This window comes from Fringilla coelebs (assembly GCF_963513975.1).
Source record: "Fringilla coelebs genome assembly, chromosome: Z".
In the NCBI taxonomy this organism is placed as follows: domain Eukaryota; kingdom Metazoa; phylum Chordata; class Aves; order Passeriformes; family Fringillidae; genus Fringilla; species Fringilla coelebs.
Window position 1 is genome coordinate 9,100,499 of NC_140031.1, and position 21,368 is coordinate 9,121,866.

At 55.8% G+C, this 21,368-nt stretch overlaps 1 protein-coding gene across 2 annotated transcripts; it reads left to right on the forward strand.

The window, feature by feature from the left end:
* Positions 1 to 905: 905 nt before the first annotated feature.
* On the forward strand, positions 906 to 16,954 carry DNAJB5 (DnaJ heat shock protein family (Hsp40) member B5). 2 transcript variants are annotated; one of them, XM_084225257.1, is made up of 4 exons: positions 906 to 944; positions 7,550 to 7,794; positions 10,001 to 10,599; positions 14,712 to 16,954. In XM_084225257.1, exons 2-4 carry the CDS (start codon positions 7,584 to 7,586, stop codon positions 14,943 to 14,945), a joined length of 1,044 nt encoding a protein of 347 aa, XP_084081383.1. In that variant the 5' UTR covers positions 906 to 944; positions 7,550 to 7,583; the 3' UTR covers positions 14,946 to 16,954. The 2 variants fall into 2 exon arrangements, with proteins under 2 accessions (XP_084081383.1, XP_084081382.1); XM_084225256.1 differs by lacking the exon at positions 906 to 944 and adding an exon at positions 7,326 to 7,476.
* The last annotated feature ends 4,414 nt before the right edge of the window (positions 16,955 to 21,368 follow it).

Genomic DNA, 21,368 nt, shown 5'->3' on the forward strand with positions numbered 1-21,368 from the left:
CAGGGTGCTCAGCCTGGAGGAGGCTCAAAGGGGAGCCTTACCACTTTCTGTGGCAGGGGGGTGTAGCCAGGTGGGGGTCAGTCTCTCCTCCCTGGGAACAAGCGACGGTAGAAGAGGACAAAGCCTCAGCCTGTGCCAGGAGAGGTTTTTGGTGGACATTAGGAAGATTTCTGCCACAGAAAGTGACTGAGCTTTGGATTGGGCTGCCCAGGGCGGTGGTGGAGCAACCATCCCTGAAGCTATTTCTGAAAAGACAGGACCTGGCACTCAGTGCCACGGTCTGGTTGATGGGGTGGTGTCCGGTCACAGGCTGGACTTGAGCTCAGGGGTCTTTTCCAACCTCACTCACTCAGGGATGCTGCACCACCACTGCCCTGCCTGCGCCGGGGTCGTGGGGGCTGCCAGGCCTGGGGGAAGGGGCACGGGCCCTGTGCAGCCCTAGCCTCCGACAGCGTGCCGGGTGCCCGGCGCTCTCAGAAACACCCACCGCCGCTGCACCGCCTCGGGCCGGGCCACGGCCCCGCTCCCCGAGCCCCCGGAGCCGCGGGCGGCGGGGGAGGGGGCGCGCACACGAACGGCTTGAGGCGCGGCTCCTCGGTGACGTAACGCCTTCCAGAAGATTCCCCCCGGGGATCCCGCCGCTGCGAGCGAGCGCCCGACCAATCAGAGAGCGCCGAAAGGGCGGTGCTGGCTTGAACTGGCCAATGGAAGGCGGCGACTGGAAGGCGAGGGGGGGAGAGGCGGGCAGGTGAGCGGCGGGGGCCCTCATTCGCCCCGCCCCTCTTTCAGGGAGCGCCAATCAGCGCGGCGCAGCGCGGCGATGGACAGCCCCCCGGGCCAACGGGGGCGTGGCGCGCGCGGGCGGGACTCCCCTGACGTGGCGGGCGGGGGGCGGGGGCGGGGGCGGCCCAGCGAGCGCGCGGCGCCCCGGGACAGCGGGAGCGGTGAGTGCCGGGGGGGCCCCGACCGCCCCCGCACCCCCACACCGACCCCCGCACCCCGGCCCCGGCCGTGCCGCCGCGGGGACACACCGCGGCCGTGGGGGCCAGTCCCCCTGCCCTGCGGGGGGGCAGGGTGTCACTGTGGGACTGCCGTGGCGTGTCAAGTTGTTGCCATGGGGCCGGGAGGAGTCAGTCCCCGTGCCCCACAGAGCGAAGCGGCTCGTGTGGGCTGGGGCTGGGGCGGGGGGAGGTCCTGTCACCCCGCCCTGGGGGGTAGCAGGGTGTCATCGTGCGGTGGGGCGTCACTCCGCGCCGTGGGGTGACAAGGTGTCGCCGTGGGGCTGGGCGGGGGTCAGTCCCCCCCCTGCCCGGGGTGACAGGGTGCCCCTGTGGGACCGGCGGGGGTCTCACCCAGTGTCTCGAGGGTGACAAAGTGTCACCCCCGGGGTGGGGGGCAATGCCCCTGTCTCGGGGTTAACAGGGTGTCGCTGTGGGGTCAGTCCCCCTGCCCAGGGGCCGACGGGGGGTTGCTGTGGGACTCAGGCGTCAGTTCCCTGCGCCGTGCGTTGACAAGTTGTTGCCATGAAATTGGGGGGTCGTCAGTCCCCCTGCGCTGTGGGGTGGTAGAATATCAATGTGGGGCTGGGGAGGGTCGGTCCCTCTGTCCCGAGGAGTGACAGGATGTCCCTGCGGGGCTGAAAGTGATTGGCCCCTCTGCCTATGGGGTGACAGCATCTCTCTGTAGGGCTGAGAACAGGTGCTTGCCCCACTCCACCCATGGGGTGACAGTCTGTCCTGATCTGGGGGCTAAACCTCTGCTTTATGAAGTGGCAGGGTGTCCCTGGGGGCTGGCAGGATTGGCCTCTTCTGCCCCAAGGGGTGACAGGGTTTTGCAGTGGGTCTGGGAGTTTAGCCCCTTTGTCCTTTCATGGGTGGGGAGCAGAGGGTAGCCACCCTGTTCTGTCACCGTGGGGTGACATGGAGTCTCTATGGGGCGGAATGTGGGGGAGGCAGGAGTTGGCATCTCTGGCTCCTGTGGGGTGTCAGGGTTAACTGGGCACCTGATGACCACGTGTCCCTGTGGTCTGAAGAGTGTGTCAGGAAGGGGTTAATCTCCCGTGGCCCATAGCAGAGATAGTGTAACCAAGTGGGGCAGGGAGAGAGAGGGTAGCACCCCCTGCCATGGGGCTGCGGTACAGCCCTGTGGAGCTGGAGAGGGTGGTGAGGTTAGGGCTAATCCCTCCCTCCTGTTTCACTTTGGAGGGAATAATGTGCTCTGTTCGAGCTATGTGGAGTGGCCTGGAAGGGGTCAGCACCCCTCCACCAGCGCCCTGGGGGTACATGTGTATCCCAGCGGGTCTGAACTGGCTGGTGAGAAAGTTGGTAACCTTCCACCCAGGTGACAGTAACACGGTTAGAGGGACCAGCATGGAAGGGGTTAACCCCTGTCCCCAGTCGAGGTGACAGTGTCTCCTGGGAGGGTTGACCATGAGGAAAGGGTTAGCCTGCTTTCCTCTTGAGGCAGATAGTGGGTCCCAGTGAGGCTTGATCATGGCAGGGGGTCACCCCTGGACCCCTGTGGGTCTGTGCACTGGGGCACAACACATGAGTGAACCCCTGTGTGTGTGACAGCCCCTGAAAAGGATAGCACCTCTGGGCTTGGGAGGGTAATAAACCCCATCCCCATGAAGTTCTTAGCCCCACAGTGGGGCTGGGTGGGGGGCATGGGGTGGCGATCTGTGCAGTGAGGGGGTCCAAACCCATCCCCATGCCATTGTGAGCATCCTGGGGAGTCTGGAATTGGGGTACCCTACACGGGGAGGCAGCATGGGGGGCTTGACCCTATCTCCACGCAACTGTGAGCAGCCGAGTGTGGCTGGAAAGAGGGGAACCTCCTTGGGAGACACTGTGAGGGGCTTGACCCCATCTCCACGCAAGAGCCAGCACCGGATAGGTCTGGAAAATGGGGGACCCTGTCGGAGGTGATCGCAAGTGGTACTTGACACCATCCCCACGCAGGAGGCAACACTTTGTGGCTGTGGGGATATGGGACCCTCTCTGGGGAAATTCTGAGCGGGGGTCCTGATGCGTGCCCACGCAGCAGGCGGCCGCCGGCGGGGCTGGCAGCGGGGGCTGTGCTGGCAGAGGCAGCGAGGGGAGGGTTAACCCCGTCCCCACGCAGGTGCCGGCACCCCAGTGGGGCTGTCGGTGGGGAGGGGGAGGCGGGCGGTGCGTGTGGGGGCTCGGGGAGGGGATGATTCATTGCGGGTAGTCATGACATTGCTGCCTGGTTGCCTGAGACTGCCATCCAGCACGGGCACGGGTGGCTCTGCCTGCCCCGGCGCGACAAGATCCTCACCAGCTCCCTGACTGAGCCCGGGATACGCTACCATGCCGGCAATCCTGCTCTTCTGGAGCCGCGCCGAGAGGTATGCGCTGCCTCGGCACCCGCGCCTCGCCGGACCCAGCCGGCTCGGAGCCCGGCGGGACTCCAGCCTCTGGGGATACAGCGGGATGGGGGCTGTCGCCCGCCCGGCTGTTTCGCTTGCCGCGGGTGGGATGCAGGAGCTACCAGGTGATATGTCCAGTACGGCTGCCTAGTTTCGGTGTAGAGCTTCTGGAGAGGATGCTCTCCGTGGCCTGCGAGTGACGGTGACAGACGAGGGGACGCGGTGGCATTAAGCTTTCTTTGGCGTGCCTGAAGGTGACTTCTCAGAAGTAGGTTTTGCGCCGTGGGCTCGGGGGACGCACCGTCCCCATCCTGCTGCCCTGCCGCCACGGGGAGCCCCGGACGCCGGGCGGGAGTGCGGCACTCAGATCCCTTCTGCCGGGGAACCGGTGCCGGCGGCCGGTGAGGGGGACACAGGGACCCCCATGCATCCGAACGGGAAAAGCTGGGGAGGTGCACATTGGTTAACGTGACTTTTTTCCATATCAACGCCGCCCTACTTTTCTCCCTACCCGATTCGCCTGGCGGGTGCTCAGCCCTGGGCGTCAGCAGAGTCGTTTCTGGGGACACCGGGGGGCTCCTGGCTGCGCTCCCTGCGCTCCTTGGAGGGGGCTGCGTGGGGGACGTGACGGTACCAGGCAGCTGGGTGCCTTGTGGCAGTGGAGAAGAGCAATGCTGGAACTGACGGATTAAGCAGAAGTGTCTTAATCTGTCGGTTTAACGAGAAAGCGTCAAGAAACCAATTAAAAGGAAAATTACGGCACGGCGAGTGACTCCATTGAAGGGTCTCTCTGTGTGCGGCTGGGAAGCACACAAAGGACGGCAGCTCCCCGGCGGCACCGCGTCGACCGGAGGAGCCCTTTCGGAGCCATCCTGGGAGCGAGGTCAGAGCCAACCACGGCTGCCGGGCTGGCGAAGAGCTGCCCTTTGGGTGTGCCGGAGGAGGTGGAGGGAAGGACTCGCCAGCAGAGCATCCCTTGGCGGCGGCGGCATCCCCAGCAGGAGCCAGCACCTTTTGCCCCGCCACCCTCCTCCCGCCCTCCAGTGCCTCCCAGCAGGGCACACAACACCTACCGCCGCCTGCGGACAGCCGCGATGTTTAAAATAAAACTAGAGCCTTTAAAAATGACAGCTTGGACTATGAATGTGTTCGTAAAGTTTCGGTAAGTGGGTTTCCGCCTCTCGACCTTGTGTCCTCGTTAAACCATCAGTGCCCGTCCCTGGCATCCCGTGGTGACCTTGCACCCCGAGATGGAACAAAAAAAATCTTGTGCCGTTGCCAGGGTGGGTTTGTTCCCTTAGATGACTGCCGAGCAGAGGGATTATGTCAAACGATCGCTATTCAGCCGGCGCGCTCGCCCAGCGGTTGCTCGGGCTGATGTCATGTGCGGGGCCGGAACAAAGATTTATTCTTTATTTAATTTTTTTTTTTCTTTTGGTGTGGTTGCAAGAGGAGGATGGAGGTTGGGCTGGCTTGGCAGGGCAGGAGAATGCCTGTGGTTTTCACCAAGGCAGGGTGGCCCTAGCTTATCTGGGGGCATCTGATTTGTGAGGGTGATACAGGAATGCCTTTGCCTGCCTGAAACCCCCCACCGCTCCCTAGGGGGTTAAATGGGAAGTCAGGAGAGGATGACTGAGCAGAAGGGGGAGAGGATCGGTGGCAAGGCGCAGCTGATCCCAGAGAGGTGGGAGGGAAGGAGGGAGGCTCTGCGGGGACAGAGTCGTGTTTTACCACCATTGTGCATGTGAGCTGAGCCTCGGGAGCGTGCCTTAACCCACCGGGTCACCCTCCGGCACCTGGTCCTCTCTGGCACGGTAAACCGCGGCACCGGGATGCATTTCGGTACAGAAATTCCCTTCCCCGTGCCCAGCCAGACGAAGGGGTCCTTGGTCAGGTCAGAGATCCTCATCAGGCATCCCCACCCTGGCCAAAGACCTCTCGGTGGGCAAGACCAAAGATCTTGTGGGTGGTGTCAGCATTTTGCATTTTTCGAATGTGTTTTCATGGGAAACGCTGTGGGGTTTTGACCAGGTGAGGGTGTCCCAGTGGTGCCGTCAGAGTGGGCTGTGTGGGGTCAGAGCCAGACACTGTGGTCCCTGGGCAGTGAGAGTTGAAGGTTTGTCAGCTCTGTGTTGCTGGAACTAGGGTGTGATGGGGTTATCTTTAGCACTGCTTGGTTTGCTCTCGCTGTTGGGAGGGTTGGCAACATCCAGACAGGGCCAAACTGTCGTCCCAGTACCTGCCCTCCACTGGAGGTTGCTGTGGGTAAGTGGGGTGTTGGAGTGACCCTTGGTGTGGAGAATGGACAGGATAGCTCTTGGTGCTCCTGCTGGTTGCTCACCCCAGGGTCTCTTGCAGCTTCCCCAGCACTTCGGGAGGGTAAATGGGGAGGTGTATGTGGGCTGAGGGCAGAGCATCCCCCAGCACCTGCACGGGCTGGGTGCTGCTGGCATCTCTGCATGAAGGAGATGGTATAGAAATGTGCTGGCATCCGGGAGCTGCCACAGGTGACGCTGTCAGATGCTCTTTATGCCCCCAGGGACCTCCTCCCACCTCTTCTATGCTGCCTGAGATGTTATGCAGTGTTTGCAGATGCCCCCATCTCCCTTCACTGTGTCCTTCAGGGGTACCTTAGCCCCCCTCCCTGTCTACAGCAAAGCTTCTCCACAGCTGGAGCAAAAAAGAGCAGAATTTGGTGGTTTGGATGGAGGTGGCCAAATGTGGGACCAATTTCCAAGCTCCTGTAGGGGGTCATTGCCCAAGGCATGGCCCAAGGCAAGTGTTGGATGCTTGGTGTGGCTGCCATGAGTAGCACCCAAGCATGGACCCTAGGAGAGCATAGCCACCCTTGATTGAGCTGTGTTGGTTGCGAGATCCCTCTGTGACCTCCAATGGGAGCTCATGGATAGAGAGTAAGGGTGGGGAGAACATCTGGTAGCTTGTATGATGGTGAAGAAAAGGACCAAAACTCACACCCTATGCCACAATCCCTCTGCTGGAGGGGCACAGTGGGTTGAGGTGGCTCAGGTGTGTTTGGAGCAAGTATAGGGTGAAACCTGTAGCAGGGAGCAGGTTGTGAGCAGTGGGAGTGCAGGTCTGCAAAGGCAGCACCTGGGAGAAGCTGGGTCAGCACTAAGTGTGAGAGGGGCCAGCTCAGACCCTGCGGTTCAGGGTGTCGAGTGTTTGCTGTCAGATAACCAAAAGTCAAGGAGCAGTGGGAAACATCCGTGGAGAGGCATGGGACTTGTTAGCTTTTGCCTGGAGGAGCAGCCCTGCCATCTCCCCTGGCTGCTCCCTGGGTGGCTGCGACTCCAGCAGTGACTGGGGGATGAATTACGGCCACCGGGTTTTCCATGCCTTAGTATAGGCATGGGCATGGCCTCAGCCCCCGCGCGATGCAGCGAGTGAGCCCTGAGTTCCTGCTTTGCTGCAAGATCCAGTTGGAGGCTCTCAGGGAGTGCAAGTCAGGCTAGAAAGTGTTGGGTTTTTTTTTAAACAGAAAAAGAAAAAAGCCCTCCCACCATCACAAGATGTTTCTGTCTAACGGCTCCGTTCTCTCTCCGCTAAATACAAATTATGGCTCTGACAGCCGGAGGCGCTTATCTCCAGCTGAATGCCAATTGCTTTCAGGAACAAAATGTTTGAAGTTCCTTTAAGGTGAAGGCACAACGTGGTCCCTGCCACTGCTTTCAGCCTCCAAAACCTGCTGTCATCACCCTGACTTGGGTCTCAGGTCCCCAGCTGGGAGAGAACCAGTCAAGGGGGTAGACACAGGCCGGCAGCTACATTTGGACATAGCTCAGCCCTCCTGACTCAGCCGGGGGGGGACGGACAGGGACGTGGTCCTGGCCTGACGTTAGCAGTGGCGTGGCCCCTATAATAGCGCTGTGCCCCGACTTGAGCTCTCTCTCCCTGTCAGCCTCAGAGATGAGTCTGTCCATCCCAGCCGAGGGGCTCAGCGGGATAAAACCAGAGCTGGGATACATTCTGGCACTGGGGCTCTGACCTCTGTTGGGAAGCGTGGACTTGAGCTGGCTCTGGTGCTGCTGGCCCGTGGGACACAGGGAGCATCGTCTCCGTGATAAGTGTGTGCCAGTCCCGTCCCCAGCTGCCCCTGTGTGATATTCACCTTACGGAGAGCTGTCTTTCTCCTTTCAGGAATAAGTACTCGGCTCCCAGCAGCGTCGCCATCATGGGGAAGGACTATTACAAGATTTTGGGCATTCAGAGCGGTGCCAATGAAGATGAAATCAAGAAGGCCTATCGGAAAATGGCCCTGAAATATCACCCTGATAAGAATAAAGACCCCAACGCTGAAGAGAAGTTCAAGGAGATTGCAGAGGCTTATGACGTCCTGAGTGACCCCAAGAAACGAGCTGTGTATGACCAGTATGGGGAGGAAGGTAAGGGGATAGGCACTGCCCACTGGGAGGAGGGGATGTGGGGTCCAAATCAGAGGAAAATCCCTCTTTAGAGGTGAGGGGGGGTTTTCACAGAGAGGTGTTTCAGTGTTTCATGCCTACTTCTGTAATGGGACTGGTTGCCAAAGAATCAGAGAGAGTGAAGGCTCCGCAGGTGGCAGAAATCCTCTCTCATCCCACTTCCCAAGCTACTTCACTTTTCCAGCAATTTGTCAGCTTGCTTCCTGGGGTGCCTGGGCTCCTCCTGCCCTCTGCCCCAGAACTTTGCATGCCAGCTGAGAAATTGAAGGAGCTCACCTCCTGGGTTGTACCTAAGGTAATTCGTTAGCAGCTCTTTAAACGACCTAAATAACACAGCAGAGACGTACTGCTTCTGCCCACATTCCCCCTGCACTTGGGCACTGGTCCCACTGTCCTCCCTGGTACAGGCTGACCTACAGGATTCAAAGCTTTTCCCAATTTAAGTAATAGGCCCTTGTTTTGAAACCAAGCGGCTGCTGTTGTCTGGTGGTTGGCATGGAGGAGGAGGAGGAGGAGGAGAGCCGCTCCAAGGCAGGCGGCCTTATTAGTCGATGATAGAAGAGTGCAGCCCCATTCAAGGAGAGTGCCGAATAGCATCTGCATTAATCAGCCCAGGGCTTGGGCGCTTAAAAGAGCAGGAGGTCTGGCAGGAGCAGGCTGCTGGGTGGAAGAGGCAGCTCCTCTCTCGGGCAGGTGCATCCCCTCACAAGCCACCGGCGGGATTAAGCAGCAGTGGGTTAATTGTTGACCCATTAGTTATGTCAGGGCTGTGATGGATGCACCAGGCACAGTGATTTGCTGCCCTGTAAAATGAGAAGAGACTCTCTCAAGTGGGAAACCAGCTTTTCCCAGGAGGCCTCAATGAAATCGGACCCTGCTCAGGCTGGCGTCATGGGATTAAAGGTGAAACCTCCTGGCTGTACAGTCTATTAGGAATGGGGCTCACTGGGGATTTGGCAAAATCCCTGTCGCCTGCAGGCATCTAAAATAAGAGTGAATTAAGGAAGAGGGTAAGAGCTCCCTCACTGCCCCATCAAGTTAAAGACCATCTTCCCCCCATGTGCCATCATTGTTGAACCTCTCATGTTCTATGACCTTCCCTACATGTTTTTTTTCCCATTTTTTTGGGCAATGAAGATCAGCATTTTGAGGTGCTTCAGGAGCATGCTGGGTAGGCAAGGTGAAGTGGGAAAGCCCCTTCAGCCCACCCAGAATACTGACTTCAGCACTCAGAAGAGACCCCCAAATTTGTCCTGCTGTGGAAAGGGCGTGGGGGGTTGGGACAAAGGACAGCCTGTCAGAAATAGTCCTTCACTGTCACTGGTGTGCCCTGAAAATAGTCCCTGAGCTAGGCTTGGCTTAACCCTTCCCAGCCCTGCTGATCAAAAATAGCCTTGCAAAGCATGTGTGACCTCTTTGGGAGGCATTTGTCATGTGCCTTGACTCCTTAGGACTTAGGATGAGTTGCAGTGACGTCAGGCTCAGCCTGGGACCTGGCAGAGGAGTTTCCCATGGTTGCTAAATGATTCAAACCTGGGGCTTACCTGGCATTTTGTATAGCCAGTGTGCAGGGAGCTGCATGCTGACCTGGAGGTCTGCTCACCTCCATCTGCCTGTAGAATTACTGAGGGTAGAGAAGATCTCTAAGATCATTTAATGAAGCACTGCCATGTTCATTACTAAGCCACGTCCCTAAGTGCCACATCCACACACCTTTTGAACACTTCCTAGAATGGTGACTCTATCACTTCCCTAGGCAGCCCCTGACCAACTTTTCTGTGAAAAATTTCTCCTAATATCCAGTCTCAGAGACAAGGCTATTGGGGCAGGAAGGAGCCTGCTCATGGGGAAGAATGGAGATGGGCTGATCAGGGTATGTTTTAAATTAAAATTAGGTGCATAGGGTGGGGAGAATCAAAGAGGTCCTTCAGTAGGGTTAGAGAGAATGAAACCTGAATGGACTCTTGAGCTTGCAGGGTGTAGGAGTGGGACTGTGTGTCACGGGTGCGGATGGTGCCTTCACGGTGGGTGGGCTGGAGGTGGTCTGCAGCTCAGGAGAGGGTGGAAGGAGGTGGCAGAGACTGTTCTCCCACCTGGGCAGTGCAGTCCTTGCAGAGCATTACCCCACAGGCAGCATTCATGTCTCCTCTTCCCCCTTGTCTTCCAGGTCTCAAAACTGGAGGTGGCTCTTCAGGTGGCTCAGGGAACACCTTCCACTACACCTTCCATGGAGACCCCCATGCCACCTTTGCATCCTTCTTCGGAGGCTCCAACCCTTTCGACATCTTCTTCGCCAGCAGCCGCTCCCGGATGTTCAATGGCTTTGACCAGGAAGACATGGATATGGATGATGATGACGACCCTTTCAGTGCCTTTGGCCGGTTTGGCTTCAACGGCATTAATGGGGTTCACCGGCGGCACCAGGAGTCCCTGCACACACGGAGGAAGGTCCAAGACCCACCTGTCATCCACGAGCTCAAGGTGTCCCTGGAAGAGATCTACCACGGATCCACCAAGAGAATGAAGATCACTCGCAGAAGGCTCAACGCTGATGGCCGGACCATGCGGACTGAGGACAAGATCCTAAACATTGTCATCAAACGGGGTTGGAAGGAGGGAACCAAAATCACATTCCCCAAAGAAGGGGATGCCACTCCAGACAACATCCCTGCAGACATTGTCTTCATCCTCAAGGACAAGCCTCACTCGCACTTCAAGAGGGACGGGACAAACGTGATCTACACGGCAAATATCAGTCTTAAAGAGGTGGGTACAGGTGGTAAATTCCATGGGATGTGAGGTGGCACTGGTTCATGGCCTTTGGGGCCAAGATGGGAGGCAGTCCTTCTCTTGCTCTGGGTAGGAAAGACCAGGTAGGTTGCAAGATAGGAGCTGCAGAAGCCAGCTTGGTCTTGGCTTTGGAAGTACTTGGCTTCCATGCCAGATGTGAGACACTGATGCTGTGGTCCCTGCTGAACACACCTCACTTCTTGAGCCAGTTCAGGTGGCTCATTTTATCCATTTTCTCCCTTCTCCATATGTCTTGTTCTTCTGTTTTAGCATAGGGTATTCACATGTGGAACAAAGGGCACATCATCTGTAGGAGCAAGGGAAAACCCAGGTTGGGTGGCATCAGTCTGATTCCTGCTTTTCCTGTAGCTGAGCCTGCTGTGGCTTAGTTACTCCCTAGGGTTGCACCAGGTGCCTCTTCCCATGGGCAGAGAGCAGGATCCTGCCCATGGGAAAGTGATTCTTTGCCCTCCCTGAGCAGTGCTTTAGCTGTTTTCCTTGATTCTGGCTTTCCTAGATAAGCAGCCAAACAAATTAAATACCAGGCAATGAGTAAAACTCAACACTGACAGGCTACCAGTCCTGGAGGTCACGGCAGGGCTGGATGGATGCATCAGATCATCCAGCAATCTGCATGAAAGTGGGAGAGGAAAGGGAAGATTACCTCAGTACAAGATGTGCTGTTTGCCACTGCTGCTGTAAAACTACCTTTTAATAAATCCCAGCTGGCAGCTGCATTTAACGTTGACATTTTTGGCAGCTGCCATTTGCTGTTCCTTTCAGACAGTAGACGCTGTCTGTCTTCTTAATGAGCTGATTTTTTTTTTCATTCCTGAAGGCAGATTTATGTTCTCAAATGCATTGAATAGAAATAAGCTCAATGGGCCAGACCTGAGGCAGGAAAACGTGATCTTGTGAAGTGTGCCACGAAGTCAGGAGATCTCTGTGATGGCTGTGCATCCCAGCTCAGGCTGTGACCGGGTGTACTGGGGGTAAAAAGCACATGGCCCAGGCAGAGCTGGGCGCTCCTGAAGCAAATTCAGCTCCACTTAACCTGAAGACTCAGGAGTTTCCCTCACAGTGCAAAGTACAGAGGTTTATTCCTGCAGTAGCTGGTTCTCCTGGCCAATCCAGAAATACTCAGGAGAGACTGCCTTATTTATGGAGAAGTGAATGCTGTATCTCAGATACTTCCTTCTGTTCATTCCTTTTATCTGACCTGGCTGTGCTGATGCCCAGACCATGTTAGCCCAAGTCTGTGCACTGGTCAGGATGGAGGGACTCCTGCCTGGAGTTTTGAGCAGTAACTGGAGAAATGGGCTTGAGAAGTGCACCAGAAGTGTTGGACACCTGTGAGCTCCATAAGCAAGGCCTGCATGCTGGCAGTGGATTTGCACAATGCCGACACAAAGCAGGAAATTGATGGTCCCAGGAATTCCTTATCTCTTTCAGCTGGAACTTCTGGTCTTTAACCTCTCCCAGCACAAACCTAACATGCTGGGCATCCTCCTGGGGCTGCTGGTCTGGCTGTCTGTCATCCCCAGCCTGCTGCTTGCCAGGACAGTGTGATACTCTGCTGCGTTTGTCTTCCAGGAAAAGAAGTTCCTTAAGTGCTCTGGAGCACGAGCAGATGCTGGGAGCTCTCCAATTCTGTATGCTACCACCTCAGTATGTGACAGAGCACAACTTCTCCATCTCCTCAGCCTCTGGCTGTAGCCTTAGGTGTCTCCTTGCACCTTCTGCCTTGCAAGGCTGCCTCTTCTAGCCTGAGTTTTAGTCTCTGCCACTGCCATGAGAGAACATAAAGCCATCAGGAAAGCTGGCAGGTGATGGGCACTGGAGGGTCTTCCCAACCCTTGAGTCCCGGCCCTGCTGGGTGCTTGGCTGGGGCAGTGCAGGCATTTTGCCATCTGTCTGCTGCAGAATTGCAGATGTAGGAGTGCTTTTTCAGGGATTTGTTGTCTTCCTTCCTAAAATCAGAGGTGCGTGCCGCAGCGGGGAGCTGCGGGAGGGCGGAGACACACAGCTCCCCCAGCAGCTGCCTCTGCTGGAGGCAGCGCTGCCGGCAGGGCGTCCTGCTCTCCTGGCTGCTGCCTAATGCCTGCCCTTGGCACCATCCCGCTTTGCATCCTTTACTTGGCGTCACCTTCCTCGAAGCATCCGCGCCTCAGCTCATCCCGGCTGGGACGCGGCCGGTGGTGACACCCTCCCCAGCGGCTTCACCGCGAGTGGAGGAGGACCCAATGGTGACCTAGATAAAGCTCTGCTCACACAGCACAGTGCTCAAACCCAGGGTGATTTCATCCCCAGGGATAAACCAAGCCTCTTTCTAGGATGCGGGGTAGCTCCCGCGGTTACTGGTGTTACTTCAGCAACCATTTTCCCAAATGCCAGCAAAGTTGAGCAAGAAGAATGAAAAACAGGGACATACGGTGGAGGAGCGATCGCCTCGGATTCTTGCGTCTTGGCTCTGGGAAGGAAACATTAAGATCCTTCACTGTTACCGCCCGCTTCTGCTCACATCTCTGACTGCTTTCCCCATCCACGTGTTCCCACAGGGACTTCTTGTTCTCCTTTCTGTTTTGTGGCTGGAGGTGTCCTTTCTTGGCACACATGGGCACTTGCAGCCATGGCACGCTGCACCGGGCACCAGCTAGCAGGAGGGCTTTGGCATCCTTGCCTGAATGCACATCGCAAACTCCTTGATATGGGGAGATTGTCCTTTGTTTTCCCCTCAACCTGCTGGAGATCAGCCAAGCACCTGCTGCTCACACAGAGCTGGTGATGGTATCCTCCTGCAGGCTGAAGCCCTGGACGACACCCTCTCCAGGAGGAGGTCTGTACAGATGAGCAATGCAAAGGAGATAGGACCTTCTCCCCTGTTCTCCACTCAGCAAAGACCCTGAACCAGCTCTGGCACAGATCCCACTGCAAACACTCTGGTTCAAAGCATTGGTTCTGCTGCAGAAGCCCCATCCATCATCTCAGAGCCAGTGGCCAGCATGAGATGTTTCTCCTGGTGCCTGTTGCTGCTCTGCCTTTGGAGACTTTTCCTGGGGGAGGGGGGAAATGCAGAACATTCCCCCACCTACCCCAGAAACAGCAATTGCATCTTTCTCCACTCCCCTTGCAGGGTGTTTTGGGAGGGCTGGGACCCTCAGGACCCAGTTCAGAGGGACAGACTTGTGCCAGCCCCCACATGGAAGCTTGAGGCTGTAGCTCAGCAACTCCCCAGCCCCCACCCGCTTCCAGAAGCATCGTTCCGCAGTCCTCTCGCTCAGCCCTTGCTGAAAGCCTGGAGACGATCCTGCCCACATGTACGACAGAGCTGTCTGAGTTATTTAAGGACACAAGGATTTTCTTGCTGCATTCCTGCATCACGTGGCTTGCCAATGCAGGCCGGTGTGCGGCTGCTGCCGGGGGCTGGGGTGCAGAGGGGTGGCACCCCCACACCGGCTCCTGGCTGTGCAATGGGATAGGGAGATGGGAACCAGCCCCTCCAGCACTTCAGCTCCCAGGGAAGCTCAGTGCCACAGCCACACCATTGTGCCATGCTGGCGTAGCCTTGTGGGGGCTGTCAGTGACAGGGATGGGACAGGGGACATGGGACATGGGCTGTGCTATAGATAACCCCAAGCACCGGGCAAAGCTGCCGTGCTCTGGAGGGTGACAGCTGATGGGCTGTGGCAGCATCCCATGATCTCAGCTGGATTTTCGGCTGCCTGAGGCTGGGCGACAGGGCTAGAAAGGAGCTAAATTTAGCCTGCGTTGTTGCTGTGGGTGGCTGGGTGCTGGTGGTGCCTTCTGGGCAGCCCAGCAGGTGGGGAGGGGAGTCCTTCCCGCCATGAGAGCTGGGACACCCCTCTCCTGCACAGCTCCTGCAGCCCAGTTCATGATGGTTGGACCAGGCTGGTGCCAGCAGAGAGCTGTGCTTGCACTGGTGAGCATCATCCAATGCTCTTGGGCAGCATCCAGAAGAGCAGGGCAGTTAAACCAGGGGAACAGCCAGTGGGGGTGCAGGGTGTGGCTATCAGGATGCTTTGGGGTATCAGCCCCATCTGATGGCCTGTTCCCTCTTCCTTCCTCAGGCCTTGTGCGGCTGCACTGTGAACATTCCCACCATCGATGGACGCGTGATCCCGCTTCCCTGCAACGACATCATCAAGCCAGGGACAGTGAAGAGACTACGTGGGGAGGGGCTGCCCTTCCCCAAGGCCCCCAGCCAGCGAGGAGACTTGATCGTGGAGTTCAAAATCCGCTTCCCGGACAGAATAGCTCCCCAGACAAGACAAATCCTCAAGCAGCACCTCCCATGCTCCTAGAGCCCAGGGACTCTCCTCCAAAGCAGCAATACTCCAAACGCATGTGCCACAGCACCTGGCCTGCACAGAGCCAAGGTGTCACAGCACTTTTAAATGCAAAAAAAGAGAAAAAAACAACCCCTCACACTACTTTTCTTCCCCAAAAAACCCATCCGACCCACCCCCTATCCATCCTTCTTGGCCGGTTTTTTACTCCAACAACGGGGAGACTCCTGTCTGCCACAGCTCTCCCAACTGCCAAACCTTTTCTTTCTCCCCAGAGGTCCACTTTTTTTTTTGCCTCGCAAGAGCAAGAGCCGTGGGCCCTTTGCCCGGGGAGATGCGTCGTGTCGTGGGTTTTTTATGTCACCTGCTTTTCAGGCCACTCTTCCCACAAGAAGCTGGACTTGTCGGGGTCCGGCGCTGTGTAAATAGGACTCCGCAGGATCTGGCATCCCCGCTGCTGGTTTTTCTCTTCCCCTCTTTGATACTTGCTGCTGTTTGGGGTCTCGGCTGTACCGCGGTGCCGATCACTCCTGCCTGTGGTGGCCCCCCCAGTAGCCGGACAATTTCTCACCTTGGGGCCACGGTACCAAGTCCAGCCGTGGTCCGCTCTCCTGTGCCAAGCCTACACCGCGCCTCGGCTGTGCCAAACAACGGAGCACGTGGGGATGGTCCATCCAGCCTCCTGCCCCTGCCCAGGGATGTCCCCAGTGCCCGTGGGCAGCACTTGCTTGCACCTGCTGCCCACAGGGCCCAGCCAGCAGGAGGAGGGGGGAAAGCCCAGGGTGGAGCTTTCTTTTTTCAGATGTGTTGAGTTTGCATTGCTGCTTTTATTTTTTAAATACATATATATAGAGCTCATTAGATAAACTTCGTAAGGGTTTTTCTCTGCCTGTATTGGGGATACTGGCCTGACGCACCCAGGCTTTTTTTGAAAGGGGGATGATTCAGCCACACGAACAGCAAACCCCCGGAGTGGGGTTGTGTGTGCGTGTAGCACTAATCTGGGTGCAAAAGCAGAGCCAAGCGTGAGCAGAGCTGTGGGTTTCACTAGTGTTTCAGGTCAAATTAGGGATTCTAATACGAAGAGAGAGGCGTGTGTATATATTTTTCTACAGGGACAATTCATTCAGGAGGTGTTTCTGGACATCAGGGCGGATCTGGGAGGTGCATGAGGCAGTCTGTTTAGTGGCTCCATTTTCAAATACTGTATTTTTTTAAAACCTTTGGATTTCCATCAGGAGAATTTTTATATTTCTTACCTTTGTCAGCCCACTCTGCCTCGTGCCATTTTTTTTCCCAGGAAAGGGCTGGTGTGGAGCTGGAGGCACATTCAACCTGGCTTTGTACAGCTCCTGTTTCACTGCAGCACTGCCAAGAAAAACCCTGCCAAAATATCCCCCCACCCCCCCCCCCCTGCCCTGGGAATCTTTTTTTTTTTAATTCCTAAAAAAAAAACTTACTGACTTGAAGCAGGGGGTCCCTTGGGATGGGGGGGCTGTGCGTGGGGTGTCCATGGGGCTGGGGGTACAGGTGTACAGTGTTACCTGTGGGGCAAGGAGACCTGTGAGGCACTGCTCAATCAATCACCCGCTTTGGCCAGCGAGGGGTGGCCACTGGTTCCCTCCACTGGTCCCTGTGGAGTTCAATGTGGAGAAATGTGGTGGACAACGTGACAAGAAGACAGGTCAGCGCGCAGACGCAAGCTGATTTGTTTTTCTCGGTTTCGATGAGACCTGAATGTTTTATAGTGGGGTTTTTTTGTAATTTTCTTTTTTTTTTTTTTTAGTTTTCTTCTTTTTTTTCTTTTTTTTTTTTTTTTGTAATGTCAGTATTGAGAGAAATAAAGAAGTATTTTGAAAAATACCCTTTCTCCGTGTGTGTTGTGATGGGAGGTGCTAGGCTGGGCTCCAGCAGACCCTCTCCAGCAGGGAGAGGGCTCTGTGCCAGGGTCAGTGCCACAACCACCACCCTGGCCAGGTGCCCTTGAGGCTGGCAGGGAATGGAAGAAGAAATCTGTCGCAAGGCTCTGGGATGTGGCTAACATGGGCAGTGGGATAGTCAGTGAAGGGCTGCAGGGGGAGGCTGGAGAGAGCAGTGCCCATCTCTTCTCAGAATGGCCTTGGGTCAGGGTGAGAGCCGGGGTATGGCTGGCACCCATGGAAAGTCCTGCTGATGCCAGGGAATATTTGCGCAGTGCTCCTATCAGGAGCTGTGCACAGGGACAGGAGATGAGTGCAAAATCCATGTGCCTTGTGCCCATCTCTCAAGTCCAGTATGTGACTCAGAAGGTTTGATTTTGGGTGAGAATAGTCAATAAATTAAAGTGGATGATGTTAATCGCTACATAGCACTGCATATAGTTTCCATGGCCACTAATAGGCCCATCACCATCACTGGGCACCTTGCCTCTCTGAATTTGAGGATGTGAACCCAGCTCTCCTTTGACTGCCGTGTTAACGATGGATGAGCTTTGGTGAAACCAGCCAAGCCCTGCACTGATAGAATCAGAACTGGCTTCTACATGTGACACCACCACACAACATCTTTCCTGCCCTGAAAGACTCTTAGGACAGATAAAGCCCAAGGTTATGAACTAAACAGCTTCAAGGGACTTTTATAGGGGTGGTCCACAGACAGAGGGAATGATGTCATTGCAGAATCAAAGGATGATTTGGGCTGGAAGGGATCTTAAAGCTCACTTCATTCTAACCCCATGGCATGGGCAGGAACACCTTCCCCTTGACCAGGTTGCTCAAAGCCCCATCAAACCTGGCCTGGAACACTTCCAGTGATGTGGCATCCACAGATTTTCTGAGCAACCCTGACAGTAAAGAATTTCTTCCTGATATCCAATCTAAACTCGCCTCTTTTACTTTGAAGGCATTACACTTTGTCCTGTCAATACATGCTCTCATCAAAAACCTCTCCCCATCTATCTAATAGGCTCTCTTTAGGCAGTGGAAGGGTTCAAAAGATTGCTATCAAAAGATGGGAAGGGGTATTGGGAAGCAGGGGACCTGGCATAGATAGTAAAAGGTAAGGAATAAGTGGTGGTTTCATCTGGGATAGAGTTCATTTTCTCCCCCATAGGTGTTTTGGTGCTGTGGTTTGGATTCAGTTGAGAATTATGCTGATAACACACTGATGTTTCAGCTGCTGCTCAGCAGTTGAACTCAAGGACTGGTCATTTCCCACGTTCTGCCAGGGAGCAGGTGCACAAGAAAGCAGGAGGGGGCATGGCCAGGAGAGCTGACCCAAACTGCCCAAAGGAATATTCCATGCCATAGAACACCATGCCCAGTGCATGAACTGTGGGGAGAATGAGTGAGTGGCTGCATGGCACTTAGTGAAACCTCAACAGCCCTTTCCAGTGCCCAGCGTGGGCCCAGAGGATGAACAATAGATCTGAGCAGAGCTTGTTAGACCAGGTTTATTATAAGCATTAGTTTAATAGTTTCTGGTCACAATGTTGTTCTGCCTGCACTCAAGTTCCTGTGTGTGTGCACTTGAAGGAGCACCTTGCTTGGTGTGTGTCCCCTCTGGTGACCTTGATCCTCCATGGGGCCTGAGTGAGCTGCTCTTTGCAGAAGTGGCTTATAGATGTCCCCAAGTGCCACATCTACGCCATTCCAGAAAGTTTCCAAGAAGTACAGATCTGGTGCTTAGGAACATGGTTTAGTGGTGGACTTGGGTTAAATTGTTGGACTCGATGACCTTAGAGATCTTTTCCAACCTAAACATTCTGTGATTTGATGATACACATCTTTTAAATATCCCCAGGGATGCACCATGCCGTGGCAGCCTACTTCAATGCTTGACAACACCTTCCATGAAGAAATTTATCCTAATATCCAACTTAAACCTCCACTGGCACAACTTGAGGCTATTTCTCTTGTCCTGTCACTTGCTATTTGGGAGAAGGGACTGACTACACCCTCCTTTCAGGTCATGTGGAGAGTGATCAGGTCCCCTCTGAGCCCCCTACTCTGGAATAAACACCCCCAGCTCCCTCAGCTGCTCCTCACAGTACTTGTGCTCCAGACCCTCCTCTAGCTCCTTGCTCTCCTCTGGACTCACTCCAGCACCTCAGTGTCCTTTTTTTCCTGAGGGCCCCAGAACTGGACACAGCACTTGGAGTGTGGCCTCGCCAGTGTCCAGCACAAGGGGATGGTCGCTGCCTTGTCACTGCCACACCACTGCTGATACATTCAGGATGTCCTTGGCCTTCTTGGCCACCTGGGCACATCCAGCTCGTGTGCAGCCACTGCTGACCAGCACCCCCAGGCCCCTTCCCACTCAGCAGCTTTCCAGCCACGCTGTCCCAGCCTGGAGCTCAGGGGTTGTTGTGAGCCAGGGACAGGAGCCAGCACCTGGCCTGGCTGAACTCACACAACTGGCACTGGCCCATGGATCCATTGGTACAACAGAATCTCCATTTGTGAGACAAATCTGCTACAAGCAGCCAGCGCTGCCATTCTCTCTGTATTTCGGGAGCCATCTGTTGGGAACTGTTCATAACTGCACCTTTGGCCTTTTTCCTTGGAGAGCCAAACTATAGCAGAAACATTTTCCTACTTCTGCCTTCTTTCACAGAATCAGTCATAGAAAGGTTTGGTTTGGAAGGGATCTTAAAGTTCATCCCATTCCAAGCCCCTGCCATGGACAGGGACACCTTCTGCTAGACCAGGTTGCTCAAAGCCCCATTCAGCCTGGCCTTGAACATTCCTAGGGATAAGGCATCCGCATCTGTAATTCCTTCCTGCCTGCCGTCTTTGGAAGCCCTCCATTCCCCTGGGCTGGTAACAGTAGGCATCCTTTTAGGGAAGAGGGAGAAGATGGGGTACCTGGTGGTTTTACCTGTGAGAATATGGAGAGGACAGAAGAACATGGGAAGGAAAACCTACCTTGATCATGGAGAGACAGGGATGGGAATTGCAAAGGAAAACAATCACAAATGGGGGTTCTTCCAGAGTATTTGCTGCCCAGCCTCCAGTGGGTAGTTTCCCAGACAGAGCCAAAGGGTATAGTATTCCTGATCCTATGGCAAGCATGAAGCTGTGTCAGGGGAGATTTAGGTTGAAAAGATTTTTCCCCCAGAGGGGTTGATGGGCTCTGGAACAGCTCCCCAGGGAAGTGGTTACAGCACCAAACCTGAGAGAGTTCAATAAGTGTTTGGACAAGGCTCTCAGGCCCATGGTGTGCCCCTAGGGGTGTTCTGTGCAGGGCCAGGAGCTGGACTCCATCGTCATGATGTGTCCCTTCCAATGCAGGGTGTTCTGTGATTCCATTTCTACAGAAAGTGAGTGGCAAATCCATTGACCAGGACTAGAAAGGCCCTGCCTCTATCCTCTCTCCCACTCTGTGCACCCTAAAGTCATGGAGCAACACAGGGCAGAAAACATCCATATTTCCGGAGAGTTTTGGTGTCCTGAGCTCTGCCAGGGAGCAGGTGCGCAAGAAGCTGGGTGGGAGCATGGCCAGGAGAGCTGACCCAAACTGGCCTAAGGGTTATTCCATGGCATAGAACAAACACCGTGCCCAGTGTACCAGCCAGGGGGCCGTGGCAGGTGGGGTGTGAATGAGCAGCTAAGTGGGACTGATTTGCCAGCTGGGTTCAAACCTCCACAGGTGGAGAAGTCCTCGGAGCAGAAACATCCATAGGAGCAGGAAATGTCAGTGAGGAGGGCACATCCATAGTGCAGGGGATGCCCAGGAAAGAGGGGACAAGGAGAGCCATGGGGAGAGGGCACACATGGCCTGGTGGGCTCAAGGGGAAGGGATGTCCTTGGATCCCTGCCAATGGAGCAGGGATGCCCATAGCCCATCCATGCCTGCCTGGAGCAGGATGAGGACTGCTGAGAGCAGTCCCTTGTGGCTCCCTGGTGATTGGAGCACCTGCTGGGCCCAAAGGGTTTTGGGGTGGGGCAGAAAGGTCCCAGTCCCTTGGATCAGGAACCAGCCCCTATCTAGCCCAAACACCATGACCAGGTCTCCCATGCTGCATCAAGCACAGCTGGACTGTGGCTCCCATCAGGTCCAGTGGTCCTGATGGGGCCTGGCTGTAGGGGCTGTAGGGGGTGAAGGGGCTCTGGGGCCACAGCTGGAACCCAGGGGAGCACAGGGAGGTGCTGATCATGTCAGCAAAGGAAAGGGATGCCCTCAGCTTCCCCCTCATTAATCCCACACCATGCAGGACACGCCTGAGCCAACAGCATCTTCCACCCTTCAGCAGCTTTGGGAGCTGCCCAGTCCCCCCAGCAAGGATCTGGGCAGGGGAGAGGGTTGCTGCAGAAAGGCTCTTGCCCTGGCAGTGACTGACCAGGGCCAAACCCAGTCCTTTGATACCAACTGCTCGCCTCGGGCTGCTGAGGTTCGCAGTGAGGGGCTGTGAGTGCTGATCTGGGGGACCTCAGCCCTCCCACCAGGTCCACACAGCTT

Coding starts and splice junctions, on each gene's coding strand:
- DNAJB5 (XM_084225257.1), top strand. CDS start 7,584: ATGGGGAAGGACTATTACAAGATTTTGGGCATTCAGAGCGGTGCCAAT. Junction 7,795..10,000: donor TGACCAGTATGGGGAGGAAG/GTAAGGGGATAG, acceptor CTTGTCTTCCAG/GTCTCAAAACTGGAGGTGGC. Junction 10,600..14,711: donor CAAATATCAGTCTTAAAGAG/GTGGGTACAGGT, acceptor TTCCTTCCTCAG/GCCTTGTGCGGCTGCACTGT.